The 15,427-nt window shown below is 52.0% G+C and overlaps 1 protein-coding gene across 4 annotated transcripts in view; it reads right to left on the bottom strand.

Annotated features, from left to right (window-relative positions):
- Nucleotides 1-1,590: 1,590 nt before the first annotated feature.
- The window catches only part of NDRG4 (NDRG family member 4), an 85,419-nt gene continuing 71,582 nt past the window's right edge, over nt 1,591-15,427 (bottom strand). For 3 of the 4 annotated variants that reach the window (XM_067552631.1, XM_067552640.1, XM_067552657.1), the window contains 7 exons: nt 12,608-12,664; nt 12,466-12,517; nt 11,227-11,274; nt 10,532-10,567; nt 9,911-9,962; nt 8,486-8,524; nt 1,591-6,068 (listed from right to left, as the gene is read on the bottom strand). In XM_067552631.1, the coding sequence (XP_067408732.1) occupies nt 5,914-6,068; nt 8,486-8,524; nt 9,911-9,962; nt 10,532-10,567; nt 11,227-11,274; nt 12,466-12,517; nt 12,608-12,664 (439 nt within the window). In that variant the 3' untranslated portion in view covers nt 1,591-5,913. The remainder of the gene's footprint in view (nt 6,069-8,485; nt 8,525-9,910; nt 9,963-10,531; nt 10,568-11,226; nt 11,275-12,465; nt 12,518-12,607; nt 12,665-15,427) is intronic. The other variant, XM_067552648.1, reaches the window with a different exon arrangement.

The raw sequence follows: 15,427 nt of genomic DNA, 5'->3' as shown, positions 1-15,427 counted from the left end.
GACTGAGGGTAGCTGGGCTGGGCTCGGCGGCAGGGGCCGGGGCCAGGGCCAGGCGTCGCCCCACCAATAAAGTGCAGCCCCGGGGGGCAGCGGGGCCATGCCGGGCCCGGCGGGAAAAACCCTCCCTCCGCAGGGGCGCGGGGCGCCAGGCCCGGCACGTGGGGTCCCCGCAGCGGCGCCGAGTCTGTCCCGGGGGGTAACTGCACCGGCCGGGATTGTCAGAAGGGGGGTCGCCCCAGCGGAGCCCGTTTCCCAGGCGGCTCCGCCCGCCCCTGCCTGTCCGGTCCGGTCGCTTTAGGGGGACGAGCGGAACCCCCCGTCACGTCCCGTCCCCCCGAGGCCGTGGGAACCGCTGTTTCCCCTTTGCAGCGCGTGGCCTCGGGGCTTGGGTTTAAGAGGTTTCGCGCTGACTTTTAACCCCTCGCTCGTGGTGCCTGCAGTAAGACGTTGCTGTTCCCACTGGTGACGTGAGCTCAGTCCGTTCTCGGAGCGGGGGCTTGTGGCTTCATTAATGGAGTTAAGGGAGCCTCTGAGACTGCCCGGCGGCGGGCGGGGCGGCCCCCGGTCCTTCCCGTGTCAGCAGTCGGGTGTTGGGCCTGCCCTGGATTTCATCAACTAAATCCCTTTGTGGATCTAGACCTAAGTGACTCGCCCAGGGTTACACAGGAAGCCTGTGGAGGAGGAAACTGAAAAATCCTAGTGTGGCACTAACCCTTGGCCCCTCCTTCCTCTACCATCCCATGCTCCTTTGGAAGTGTCCGCAAGACCAGAGCTGCTTCAGAGGGCTGGATGTCAGACACTCACTCAGGCTTTAGCGACAATAGGAGAAAATAGCTCCTGGGCCATCCCCAAGGAAGATACAAGCCTGAGAACTAACCTACTTGTCTCTGCATTGGCCTTTTAATGGGCTGCAGAAGCAAAACGTTAATTGCCCTCCCCTGCATGGTTTGCCAAGGCTGCTCCTTTATGTCTCAGGCAACCAGCTATCACTTCTCTCTAGGCAGGGATCTGCATCCCTCTCCCTCCAGCCCAGGAGTTTAGGCTTGCATCCCCCTGGAAGTCACTGTGACTATCCCAGCAGGCCTGACTTTAAATCTAGCACCTATAATTCACTCTCCACAACAAGACTGTTTCCCAGTGACCAGCTAACTTTCGCAGAGCACAGTACATGAATTTTAGCATGAAAGCATCCCAGAGAAAAGATATCATGAACCACTAGAGTCTATACGCTTGCTAAGCTTACTAGGTGTCACCCTCCTTTTACATGGGGCCCCTGACAGGTTGCAGGTCCTTCAAGCCCTTCCAGCAGGGTTTTGCCCTCTTGATTACAATCATGTCAGATTTTGGATCATGAGGAGGGAGTCTTTGAGTCAGTTCAAGCTGGCCTTTATGCCACAAGCTCTTTCTTTGTCTCCTGGGCCTCTTGAATGCTGTCTGAACCAATAGACACTTCTCCAGAGTTGTTTACCTGTCCAGTAATCCACCCCACACACACATTTTACAGTAGTTCCTGGGGGAAGGTCTGTACCTTTCCCCCTCACAAAGATACACACAACATTTATAGCTACAAAAGCAGGCAAGTCTGCTAGGTTCTTCTTAATGTCTTTATTAGTTTTCGACACAGTAATCTTTTCTACATCAATTTTTTTTGTTCCATTTTACATTTTATAGTGGTCTCTAAATACCATGGCCTCAATGCAACTTTCTGAGCATCAACCATCTTAATGCACAAAAATATAAGGATTCACCTCATACAGAGAAGTCTGAAATTCATTAAATTCCACCTTAACAAGGAAAAAAGAAAAAACTCAAAAACAAATCCAGAACAAAACTACAGCCAGAACACCTTAAATGTAAAACCACACATTTGTTACCAGTTGCTACAAGAATGAAAGAAAGGGGAGAAAAAAAATCCAATATATATATTATGTATAGGTATTTATATATATATTATCTGAAAGGATACACTGAAAAAAACGAGAAAAATTGCAGCAGTATCTACAGTAAAAAAGAAGAATTCCTACTAGCTTTCAAACATTCACATTTAATGTTCAGAAGGAAGCACACGGAAAAACAGTCTGGGACAAACTAATACACCATAGAGAGTTTCTAGAATGGTTGTGGTAATGTCATACCATTTAAATGCAATATACGTGTGTGTGGCGTGTGTGTGCTGTATGTATCCATACCATAAGCAGGGGTGTTAGATGCGCACTCTCCTAGATAGCATATGCATGAAAGAGACACTGTGTCTGGAACAACATGGGATATTTAACACTGTCTCTTTATCTCTAATAGAATTTCTTCTTGCTGCTAGTACGACCAGCTTTGGATCTATTCCCTCCAGCTCCTAGTATGGAAAGCCAGTCCAGACAGCTGAGGCGTGTAAGGGCTATGTGCTCATAAAGGACCAGCATGGAAGTTGGGTGGGTCAAAGGGACTCGAGACCTGACATCTGAGAGGGTGAATGCTCAGTTCCTTATTAACTGACTCTGCAGCCTCCCAGCACAGTAAGCTGGCATTCACTGGCTGCAATGGCACAGAATGACACTGGGAGTGCTCTTCATGGGCCTCTGTAGTCCCTTTGACTTCCTCTCATGGTCCATTTTCCCCTTCCTCTGAACCAGGGAAAATACAACAGGAAGGGAGGATTCTCATCTGACCACATAAAATATGGCACTCCCATGGATCACGCATGGACCCACTGTTTTGTGGCCTCCCTTAGCGACTCACTTTTGCCTGGGATGCGGTGGAAGGAGACTGGCTAATCCTGGGAATGTGTAAGGTCAGCTCTTGTCTCTCTCCCTGCCTCACAGGAATGGTAAAAAAGGAACTCTTTTATAACTGTGCTGAGGAATTGCAGGCAGGAGATGCACACAGCCGATGCTGTTCAGAGGCACAATGTTTCACTGTCATGAGGCTTTGGGGGCAGACCCCACAGCCAGGTGACACTGTGGGGTTAGCATGATGTTTAGACAGCCCTTACATACAAAGTACATGATAACTTAGCTCTCCTTGCCCCAGACGCCATCCCAAACACTCCTCACGCTCTGCACACAAGGCACTGACAGCCGAGGGAATCCCATTGACAGGCGAACCTAGGGAAATTTCCGCTCCCTACACACCAGCTAGTGAACCCTAGAACGTTTACCAGATGAAATCAGAAACGCTCAACTGCGTGTCATGGGCCCTGTACTGCTAAGAGCTCACAGAGATTCTCTGTTAGCTCAAGTGAGTGGGGCTCGGCTTTTGGCACAAGCAGATCTGTGATCTGTTCCCTGCTGTCACCATGAAATTCTGAGTAGCTGTGCCACACAGAAAGACACACCGAGTTGGCGATGGATTTGTTACAGGACAATTCGCATTAACATCCTGGACATGAGTGACCAGAGCCAAATCCCAGATCCTCAGGACAGATCACAGACATGTTCGGAACCCACCGACTCGGAATGGATCGAGCTACACCACTCAGGAAGAACCAAGCCCTTGACAGATGCTCAGCTTAGCTTGCCGAGCCACAAATGAGTCTGACACAATGAGAATGAGGTGTGGGGGAAGAGGAGCTGGCCCTGGGGGTTTGCAGTGGGCTTCCCACCAGAATCTGGGGGCAAAACATTGACTGACACAGAAGCAAGAATTGCCGGGCACGCTGGTACCCACATGCCCTGATTCCATTGTGCCAACCACAGCAGTGCTGGCACAAAGGCAAGAAACAAGGCCTCGCGTTTGCCTAGCAGTGGGCATAGCATGCCAAGTTCAAAGCCCAAGTCACATACACTAGCAGCACACTGAACTAGTTGGGACAAATAAGTGACTTAATTCAGCTAGTGCTGGGCACAAAATTGGAGGGAGAGACGTTTCTGGAGTCCAGGCCGCCTGCCTGTGGTGTGCACACAATGCCCAAGAAAGTTACGGCCCAATCATGCATCACCCGTTCATGGGCAGGAGCTAGCCCAGTTGCGCTAGGTGCTGCACAAACACCTTGGAAGATGCTTTTGTACCTTGGGCAGGCGACTCCTCCCCCCCATGGCCTGTAAATGTTACAATCATCCACAAATAGAGCACAACATAGCAACAGAACAATAGCTGCCCCATGAGCCTTTGGACCCTTCCTACAGGTTACTGAAGCCTTTGCTTCTTACAGCCTTTCTGAAGAGCAGAAACAAGTGTCACATTAAGGGAGAGAGAAAGAAGCCTGTACAATGCCACCACCTGCCCCCTGTATAAGTTTCCTCTATCCTCTAGCCCCAACATTGTGCTCCCGGCACCATTGCCATGAGCCAGGAATGAGCTTTTCCCTTGTGGATTAGTGGAGGGGGAGGTGCAGACTTTGGAGGAGTTGGGTCTGTTTTTGGTTGCTGTCATTGATTGTCCTTCTTGCAAAAAATAATTGTAAAGGGTGTGTGTATGTGAATCACACACACACGCACTGGAACCCCAGGGCTCAGTACTGCCACTGAGCACCTGGGAGTTCCGTTTATAACACGGGCTCATGCATGGCTCCATTATTTCTAAGGGTGCCCAGTGCAAATTTGAGATCCCATGACTCTCGCACGGTATCAGAACCAGAAAGGGCAGAGATTGCCCTGTCTCATTTAATTTAAGTATTTATTGGTGCATTGTTATTTTTATTATTCTGTGTTTTTTCAGGTCTCATCCCTGTAGCATTTGGGGAATGTTGTCTTGTGGGGAGGGACTAATGCCCAGTCCTTATGACATGTCACTTTCTGCTTTAAAACAATTCTACTTCCTGTTTTGGATGGACAGGCCAGAGGGCTAGGAAGGAAGGTCTCACAGGGAGCCATCCTGAAGAACAGCTGCCTTTTGTATTACTCTTTCCATGGCTAGGCAAATGCTTAGTTTTCAGCATGACCAGGATTAAATCCCAGTGAGCAGTGACATTTTAAAAACAGGATTTCTCAAGCCCTGTTTGTTTGTTCCTCCCCACCTCCCTCATTATCCCAATGATGCATGGACCCCATCCCAGCTACTGCTATTCAGTGACATGCCACAACAAGACCAATGTAAACGCTGTGTGGGTCTTTGTTCCCCATTAGTGGCCAAACCATTTATAGGCATTTAGGAGTCTACTATGGCTATGAGGTGGTCTTTTTAGCTCAAGTGGTGGTGACTCCTGCTTTTAGCTCTTGGGGTCCTAGGTTCAATTCTCCCAGGGGTGGGTCAAACAGAGAAAAAAAGACGGTGCTAATCACTGGAAGAGGGCCATGCAATATTTAACTCTAGCAGTTTATTTAAACAAAGAAAACAAACCCAGAGTGTTATTAACATCCCACCTCATGTGAAAGATAATTGTGCTGAATCTTTAGGTGACTGTGGACACATAGTATTATGTGCACGCCTAAACTTTCCTTCAGCTGGCTAGTTTGCCACTGCTTCCCACAGGTGACCTTTGCTTAGGAAACCAAGCCTTTGGCTAACAAGCTATGTAAGTGGCTGGGTTTATGGGCAACAACCATTGCCTCTGCCAAGGGCTTGGCTCAGGAGCGTCTCCTCTTCCTGCTTTAGCCCTGTATCTGCAAAAAGGGGGGAAAATCCCATCTCCACCACAGCTCCCAACCAACTGCATGGAAGAAACCTACGTACCTGACCAGCGGAGAGACTTGTCACTGCGTGACTGACAACAGGATAACTTCACTAATTCAAAGTTGCAGCTATAGCTAGTGGTGGATTGAACCGTCGGTCTTAGAATGAGGCTTCCCTCCCCCACCCCACTTTTTTTTGTAATATTAAAAGGAAAAAAAAACCCGACAACAAGGAAAATGAAACCCCAACATGGTGACTGTTGGAAGCCGCACAGGATGGCAGTTTGGATGGTGACTCGATGCAGAAGGATGCTAAATGTCTCCAGCGTAGGAGGAAGAGGAGGAGGAGACATCGGAGGGACCAAAAGGCTCAGCACGATACCTCCATGGTGTGGTTGATCTGCCCCATGGCCTCGCTGCTTTCCGAGTGGGTGCAGGCTCGAGGGCGGCTGCCATCCACCGAGCTGGCGCTGGTGAGGGAGGCAGTGCGGGAGCGGGCCAGGCGGGTCATGCTGGCCGAGGGCACTAAGGGGAAAGAAAAGCAGGATGGGGATGGACCGAGGAAAAAAAGACTGTTAGAGATTTCACCTGGGGCCTGCCAGGAAGACTCAAGCAGACACAACACACAAGCAAAGCCAACATTGGTGAAGTCATGGGCTCTCCAGCCCGTTAAGTGAAGCGCCATTCTCTCAGCCCCAGTGCGTACTCTTAGATGCCCGCTTCCAACTGCTCAAGCTTGAAGCATGCAGTGTTACAAGAGATGAGCTGCTCCCGGCCTATGATGGAGGGCAGCGGGGGTCTGAAAACCCATCTGTCACTGGGATGGAGTGGCGGACGTGGGTTGCGGGGGGAGAAGACTCCTGCTGCTAAGCCCAGATACCTTTGGAGCTGAACACTGTAGACTGTGGAAACAGACTATTAGAGCGGCTGCATCCCAGCCTCCAACAATTGCTGGTAGGAGTTTGCATGCTGAGGCTTTAACACGTGAGATTTTGCCCCTTCAGGCAGTCAGGTCCTCAAAGGACTTCCAGGGAGAGTTCTAAATACTTTGAGGATCTGGGCCTTAAAACCCAACTGGGAAGCTAGCCCATCTGTGCACACAGAGTCCCGTGCACACGGAGATGGACGTGAAAATCCTCACGCACAAGAATGCCAGCATGCCACTGTGCACCCACGATGATCAGGGCTTCTGTGAAATGTGCCCCTTGGAGCGCAATGCACAAGGGGCTGTGGCTTAAATGCATGGGCTAAACCAATGGGGCTGGTGGTGGGAAGGTCTCGGCCTTTTGCACTGCTCCACCCAGCTTTTCAATCCCTGTGCGGTGAAATTTTACCCTATAGGGCACAGAATCCACAATGGGACCCTGTGGGTTCTGCCTGGCATTGGGGGAGGGTAACACTGACTTGGAGCTGCTCCCTAAGGAGAGACCATTCTGTGCTAAATGGACCAGGGAAAGGGGATCTTTCCCATCCCGACCCTGTCAGTCTATGACCCAGAGCAGATGTCAGGAAGGCCACAGGGAGACACCCCTGCAGCAATGGAATAGTCCAGATATCTTTTGTGAATGCTGCTTATTCCCAGTGCCCATGGGAGTGGGAGTCCAAGTGGGATGGAAGCCCCATTAGCCCACCTGTGCTGGTTGTTTGCAGCCTGGGGGCCATGAAAGCAGGCTGGCCAAGCTCTGGCTCTCCTGCTGCTGGATTTCAGAGTCACGGCAGCACGGGGGAAAGCTGGGAGCCCAGTGCTGCCCCAACACCCGACAGCTGCTCATATGTTGTGATGCTGTTCTGCGATTCCAGTCCACAGCCAGCATGGAAAGACCCTAAACGGGCAGCCTAAGAGCAGCTAATTATTCTCACAGTGATGAATCTTTCCACACTCCCCAGCGCACCACCACATGCCCAGGACAGGACAGCCCTACATCTTGGCAGAAACAAGAGGCATGTTCTCCAGGACTCTCTGCAGCAGCTGCGCTGGCTTCTTGACCCGCAGAGAGAACAGGAGGCAAAGGACCCAATTCTCTGCTGTGATCAGTGCAGCAGAGCCGGGGCAGGAGTTTATCACGGAACTAGTTAAGGTTCGGTGATCTGCTGCTCCAGTCCTGGCCTTTAAAGCAGCCCAAGGGTCTCCTCCCTGGTTTGGGGTCCCAGGATAAGCAGGGGGCAGAGAAGCAGCACACAAATGGTCCCAGGCCATAGGAATCATCCCCGCCTCCCCCTACTAGCACCTCCCCCTCTTTTCCAAGCAGCCCAGGGCAGGCATCCATGGGGCAAGCAGGGGGCTCTCAGTATCGAGGGGCAGTAGCCCTGGGTCCCCGGCAACAAGCCCTCCTACCTGGCTGCTTCTCCAGTCTAGGTGAGAGCAGCAGATCAGCAGCCTGTGGCCAGCAGGGAAAACGAGTAGCAGCCCTATGCTGCCCAGGCCAGGCTTCCATCCTTGCCACCAACACACACAAGCAATATCCTCAGCGGGCTGCAATGCCTGGCCAACAGAGCACTCAGCTGTACAAGGGGCCACGGCAGCGCCAACAGCTCCACAGCTGCCAGCAACGGGAGTGGAGGGTGCTGCCACAAACCGGTGCCCCTTAATGCCTAGTCACAGCTGCGGGTAGAGATCCCAATGGATCCGATTCCAGCAGGGAGGGGGCTCCCTCCATGCCTGTCCTGAGCAGCTACCCCCCCCCCAACCCAAATCCTCATCCTGGACTCGGCCTCTTTCAAAGCTCGCCTGAGACATTTTCACTCTGGGAAGCCTCTTCACCTCTCTTTCTGCAAGACTTATCTGCCACCACTCCTCTCCTGGAGCAAGCGGGGCAGGTGGGAGAGGAGGGGGGCTGGGGGTGGGCACTGGAATGCAGCCCCCGCAGCGATGCATATGGAGCTGGGGGTCAGGGGCACATGCAGCGTATGGGGAGGAAGGTGAGAAGCAGTGACGGGGGTACCTGCTCCTCCACTCAGCCTCCGATCCTTCAAGTACGCAACTAAGGGAGAGACAGAGAGCAAGAAAAGGGGGCGGGGAGACAAGAGACGTTGGGAGAGAAAGAGAGTGTCAGGGTTTGATCTGCTCCCAAAACCAAACAAGTGGGATGGCAACCACAAACTGGAGAGAGCGGGAGGGAGAGAGACACAGATGGCAGGACCTGCATTACACACAGACACACACACACACACACCCCATCCATACACTCACACCCATCCCCCTGTCCAGACTCACACACACTTTGTCTCTGAGGGACTTGCCCCAACTCCAGTGATGTGCAAAAGGCAAGGAAAGTTATGATCTGACTGGACAATGCTCAGCCCTGCGGCTTTATCTGACTCACAGACCCTAAGGGGTAGAGGGGATTGCACAGGTCTCCCTTCGGAGGCAGCCAGAATGGAGCTAGGCTGATTCCTGGCCACCCACTGGAAACCCCTGAGCAGCCATGGCCTGAGAGAGCAGAGGGGAATCTCAGCTCAGTCCCATCCCCACAATGCAGAATCACAGACAGCTCGGACGCGTCCCAGTGCTAGGGCCGGCCCTGCCCTTTTCCTGTGTGCAATGGATCCTTAAAGCAGTACCCCTTTGTCCAGCTCGAAGGGGGCAAAAGTGTGGGTGGCAAGGGGGCTGCCGGGCAGCAGGCAGCCTAGTGGTGGAACTGGGACGGCGCCCTCCCCGCAGCCCCACGCTATGGGCACTGCTTTGCAAGGCAATTCTAATGGCCCTTGCTGTGGGCCGGTTCCTGTGGGCCTCCCATCAGTCAGTGGGTGCTCAGCACCCGGGCTGTGGACACCTCGCAGCCCAGGGACTGAGAGTGGTGCCCAGGGAGCCCGAGGGGGGCGGCCACGTCGTCTCACTGATCTGTGGTTTTCAGAGGCACCTCCTGAGTGCCCCAGAACTAGCTCAGTTCTCCCCCCATGGGTCCCTCGGGCCCAGCACACACATTCACACAACGGCCAGTGACTGCGCGGGCAAGGCAGGGCAGCTTGATCACACAACCGTACTCGTGGAGCGCTGTCAGCAGAGTGCCGTTGGGGCCGCGTGATGACGTGCAGCGGGCTCCTGGCCCTGCACCATGCCAGGCTGGCAAGTTCACGGGGCATGCAGACAACAGTGTCACACACACGCAGAGCCTCACAGATGGGTAGCACCCACCACGCCCCTGGAGGCACGTGCCCATCCACCCAACCTGTGCCTTACACACACACACACTGCAGTGGGAAGGACATCTACACACACCAGCATACACATCTACACACCTGCTTGGACAAACTTTTGCACGCCCTGTATGCACATCCCCCACTGCCCTGCACACATCAGTACTCCCAGGCATATCTACCCACTGTCCCTGCCAGCCAGCAGCCCTTCACTTGGCACCTGCACTTACTGTAGCCCATCCCTTGCAGGAAGTACTTAAAGGCTTCGGTCAGTTTTCCAGGCTGTAAGAGGGGAAGAAAGGAAAAACGAGGCTGAAGGGGAGGAGGAGACGCTGGCTGCTGCTGCTGACTCACTCAGGGAAGGGGGCTGCTGGGACACAGACTGCAGCCCTCCCTCACCAAGCGACCCCGTCCCCTGCAGCCCCTCCCCAGTAACCCCCCACCCAAGCCACACAGTGTCTCCGGCCATGAGGAGACCTGAGGGTGGATTTCCCCCTCTCCTGGCAGTGGGTGAGCTGCAGGCAGGGATGTACCCACCACCCTTTGTCCCTGGCCTCACTAGCTGGGCAGCCAGGTGGGCTCTGCACATCCCTCTCTCCCAAAATTCGACAGTACCAGGGGTCACCCCAAACCCTCATCGGAGCAGAGCAGAGTATGAGCCTCCGCAGGGCCCGGACAGAGCAGCAGGGGCAGCTCACTCAGCCCCTTGGGCAAGGATCCCACCACCCTGTCCAGCGACATGATGACACCTCTGCCCGCTGCTCCAGGAGTACCACAGAGCCAGGATGGCACGGGGCTGAGGACCGGGGTGGGGGAAAGGAGGAGAAAGAGAGGGGATCTGGCGGACTCACCTGTGTGACTTGTGGGAGTCCCCCAGAGTCGGCCATCTGGAGGGGAAAACAGAACTCAGTTAGTGGAGGGCCTCGGGGACGACCCCACCAGCCCTTGGTCTGAGAGTCCAGCCCCCACACCTCCAGCCCACCTGCTGCGTGGACATTTCAGTTACTGCTGGGACCGTCTGCAGGAACCCTCTTCCAACCTGCCTGAACCCCAGCCCAGCTGTCTGCACAGGGGAACTCAGCAAGATGGATGTGTGCTCAGGAGTGGTGGGGGGATGGGCAAGGTGCCCAAGAAGCCCTTTCCCTGCTAGAAACCCAATCATCCGTGTGTGGGGACAGGCCAGCGGGGACACAGCAGGCCATTTATTGCAGGCCATTCCCGGTAGAGGTCTGCTGGGTCCATGGAGGGGCAGTCATCAGATCAATTCTGACTGCCACGCTGCTGGGGGTGGGGCGGGCAGGAGGGGTCTGGCATACCAGGGGGGCTGCAGTGCAGGCCGGAGAGACATTGGCAGAGCTGTAGCGTGCCAGCTATGGCACTGCAGTGGCTGCTCAGGGGTGTTGGCAGAGCTGTGGGGGATTTGGGACAGGAACAGCAGGGCAGGTCAAGAGGCACTGGCAGAAATCAGAAGAAGTCTCTCTTAACCCCTCTGCCCCCGGTAGTCAGCCCCCTAGCAGTGGGGAGATGGTTGGTTGATATTGATTACCTTCAGGAAAGTGGTGTTGGTTGGATCCAGCTTGGAGTTACACTCCACCTGTCGATGAGAAGAGCAGAGCTTTAGGAGGTCAGAAAGCAGAGCGCTGGGGATCCTGCCACACTCCACAGCACACATTTTTAATGGCGAGAGTTAAAACCGCTGGAACAAGTTAACAGGAGTCATGGCGGATTCTCCAGCATGGGCAACTTTTAATTCAAGATTTGGATGGTTTTCTAAGAGCTCGGCTCTAGGAATTACTGTGGGTCAGGTCTCTGGCCCGTGCTATACAAGATGATCACAATGGTCCTGTCTGACCTTAGACTCTATGACTCGAAGGCTGCCTCGCTCTCTGACACTGGGCTAGACTCTGCCCCAGCCAGGCCTCCCTCTCCATGCACCCAGAGCTAACACTCCTTCGGTCAAGAGAGCAAGACACCGAGAGCCAGAGAGTAGCTGAGGGATTCCACATTTGGCCTTTGTAGTTGGGTTCTCCAAGACACAACACTCTCGTGGCTACAGCATGCACTATCCGTCCGTGCTGGATGGGGCTCGGCTCAGGGTGAATCGGGTGCAGGCTGACAGTTGAGGAGAGCAGCTCTAAGTACCCTGGAGGGTGGGGCAGCGATCCCCAAGCATCCTTAGGGAAGGAGTGACTTACTCTGTGTCTACCTGGAAGGGGGAGATGGCAGGAGGCAGAGAAGGGAAAGCAACCGAAATAGGAGCAGCGGGAGTATCAGGGGGGACCCAGTGGAAAACAGGAATTAGTTCTGCAAAAACCAGGAGTGCAAGGAGAAGAGAAAGAAAGAGATGCTGAGAGAGAGTGAAAAAAGGAGAGGGAGAAGACAGGGACCTACAGCAAAGGGAAAAGTAAAAGAAAAAATCGTCAACAGATCTTGTTTTTCATCCAGCTCTAGAAGAAACTGACTCGCAGGGAGTGAGGGAAGAAGAAACACCTCAATTGAGAAGACAGACTGGCAGTGGGAGGAGATGGAGAAAGGTGAGAGAATCTGGATTCTTGCCTTAGGCCAAGGAGTCTAGTATTCAGGCTGGGATATTTTTGTTGGAACAGCCTGAAAGCGGCACAGGATGCTGAGGGTCTGGGCAGAAACAGACAGATCCACTCTCAGCAGCAGAGCCCTAGAGATGCCCTCTCCAGCAAGCTGGGGAGGGGTGTGTGTCTGTGCCTGGGGTGAGAAGGCTTCTCCTAAGCCACCGAGCAGGCGGCATGGGGTTTAACTCTTTACTCACCACCCCCTCTTCAGCAGGTGCGTTGTCCCCCACCACCAGCATGACCGGGCAGCTGGAAACACCAAGAGGAGGAGAGTAGTCAGGGCTTAGTCGTTACCAGCCGGTTCCAGTTCAGACCCACTGGGACCAGAGTGCAACTTACCGAAGTGTTTTGGCATTGGGGACAGTCCCAGGCCGGTTAATGTCCAGGTCTCTGCGGCTGAGGGGGAGAAAGGGGGCCAGAAGTTAGTGCTCAAGAGCAAGATGGCAGAGTTGCAGAATACCCGCAGACAAAGCGGGCCTGAAAGCTCATCTCCATCCGGACACGGGAGGGTCATAGATAGAGGAGCAAGAGGGCAGCAGAACCCAGCCCAGTTTGTGGAAATGTGGAGTGATGGTCTCCAAACTGCAGCACATATCACAACTGCAAAGCCTTAGCGTGAGCACTAAGATACCGAACTCCTTCCCTGAACCCCATGCAACGAGACACTTGTCTGTCCTCCTCCCGCCATTGCAACCACGGGTGCCCCACATGGCCAGGGCCAACTCGCTTACCTGCCAGTCGCTGCTTCAAATGGGGCTGACCTGTATGTCCCACTGCCCCTGCCAAAGCAGGGCATAGAAACATAGAAGGGACCTCAATAGGTCATCGAGTCTAGCCCCCTGCACTCAAGGCAGGACTATGTAATAACTAGACCACCCCGGACAGGTGTTTGTCTAACCTGTTCGTAAAAGCCTCCAATGACAGAGATTCCACAACCTTCCTATGTGCTTTGTTCAGTGCTTAATGACCCTGAAAGTTAGGAAGCTTTTCCTAATATCCAATCTAAACTTCCCTTGGACTTGCAATTTAAGCCAAGTGCTTCTTGTCCTATCCTCAAAAGTTAACGAGATCAATTTTTCACCCTCATCCTTGTAACAGCCTTTTATATACTTGAAAGCTGTGGTGTCCCCTCTCAGTCTTCTCTTCTCCAGACTAAACAAGCCCAGTTTTTAAAAATCGTTCGTCATAGGTCATGTTTAGTCATTTTTGTTGCTCTCCTCTGGACTTTCTCCAATTTGTCCATGTTTTTCCTGAAATGTGGCACCCAGAACAGGACGTAATACCCCAGTTCAGGCTGTATCAGCGTGTAGCAGATTGGAAGCATTACTTCTCATGTCTTGCTTACAAGACTCCAGCTAACACACCCCAGAATGAAGTTTGGGCTTTTTTGCAAGTGTTACATGGTTGACTCATATTTAGTTTGTGACCCTCAGCTTCCTTTCCGCAGCACTCCTTCCTAGGCAGTCATTTCCTATTTTGTATGTGTGCAACTGATTGTTCCTTCCTACATGGAGCACTTTGCACTTGTCCATACTGAATTTCATCCTATTTACTTCAGACTATTTCTTCGGTTTGTCCAGAGTATTTTGAATTTTAATCCTGTTCTCCAAAGCACTTGCAACCTCTTCCAGCTCAGTATCCTCTGCAAACTTTATAAGTGTACTCTCTGTGCCATTATCGAAATCAGTTATGAAGATATTGAATAGAACTGGACCCACAACCGATCCCTTGAAGGACCCTACTTGATAGGCCCACCAGTCTGACTGTGAACCACCGGGTTCTGGGAATGGTTTTCCAATTAATTATGCACCCACCTTACAGTAGCTCCATCTAGATCAGTGTTTCTCAAATAATGTTCCGCAGAACCCTGGGGTTCCGCGGGCTGAGTTGAAGGGTTCCGTGAAAAAGTGGAACCGCGCCACCGAAATCAACACAAATTACGCGCCACCGAAAACGGCTTACAGAGCACGCCGCCGAAAAGGGGAAGATTTCCTGGACTTGTCGGCGGAGTTGAAGGGTTCCGCGAAAAAGCGGAACCGCGCCACCGAAATCAACACAAATCATGCGCAAGGGTGCTGCGGCGAAATATAATTGAGAAACACTGATCTAGATTGTATTTCCCTAGTTTGTTTATGAGAAGGTCATGAGGGACAATATCAAAAGCCTTAGTAAAGTCAAGATATACCACATCTACTGCTTCTCCTCTATCCACAAGGCTTGTTACCCTGCCAAAGAAAGCTATCAAGTTGATTTGACAGGTTTTGTTGTTGACAAATCCACGTTGACTGTTACTTATCACCTTACTATCTTTTAGGTGTTTGCAAATTGATTGCTTGATTATTTGCTCCATTATCTTTCTGGGTACTGAAGGTAAGCTGACTCATCTGTCACTCCCCAGGTTATCTTTATAACTCTTTTTATAGACTGGCACTATATTTGCCCTCTTCTGGTCCTCTGGAATCTCTCCCATCTTCCATGAGTTTTCGAAGATAATCACTAATGGCTCAGATATTGCCTCAGTCAGCTCCTTGAGAATTCTAGGACATATTTCATCAGGCCCTATTGACTTGAAGACATCTAACTTGTCTAAGTAATCTTTAACTTGTTCTTTCCCTATTTTAGCCTCAGATCTACCTCATTTTCACTGGTGTTCACTATGTTAGATGTCCGATCGCTACAAACCTTTTTGGTGAAAACTGAAACAAAAAAAGCATTTAGCACTTCTGCCATTTCAACATTTTTTGTTATTGTCTTTCCCCGCTCATTAAGTAATGGGCCTACCCTGCCCTTAGTCTTCCTCTTGCTTCTAATGTATTTGTAGAATGTTTTCTTGTTATCCTTTATGTCTCTAGCTAGTTTAATTTTGCATCTTGGCCTTTCTAATTTTTCTAATCTCCCTCCCATTTCTATTCATCCTTCGTAATTTGACCTATTTTCCACTTTTTATAGAACTCTTTTTTGAGTGTTAGATCATTGAAGATCTCCTGGTGAAGCCAGGATGGTCTCTTACCCTATTTCCTACCTTTCCTTTGCAGTGGGATAGTTTACTCTTGTGTCCTTAATAATGTCTCTTTGAGAAACTGCCAACTCTCTAACTGTTTTTCCTCTTAGACTTGCTTCCCATGGCTCTTACCTACCAACTCCCTACATTTGCTGAAG

The sequence above is a fragment of the Emydura macquarii genome, unplaced genomic scaffold (genome assembly GCF_026122565.2).
Source record: "Emydura macquarii macquarii isolate MOO-44397 ecotype Brisbane River unplaced genomic scaffold, CSIRO-AGI_Emac_v2 contig_295, whole genome shotgun sequence".
In the NCBI taxonomy this organism is placed as follows: Eukaryota; Metazoa; Chordata; order Testudines; family Chelidae; genus Emydura; species Emydura macquarii.
Note: the sequence above shows the minus strand (reverse complement) of the source record. Positions and strands in the feature narration are given on the sequence as shown.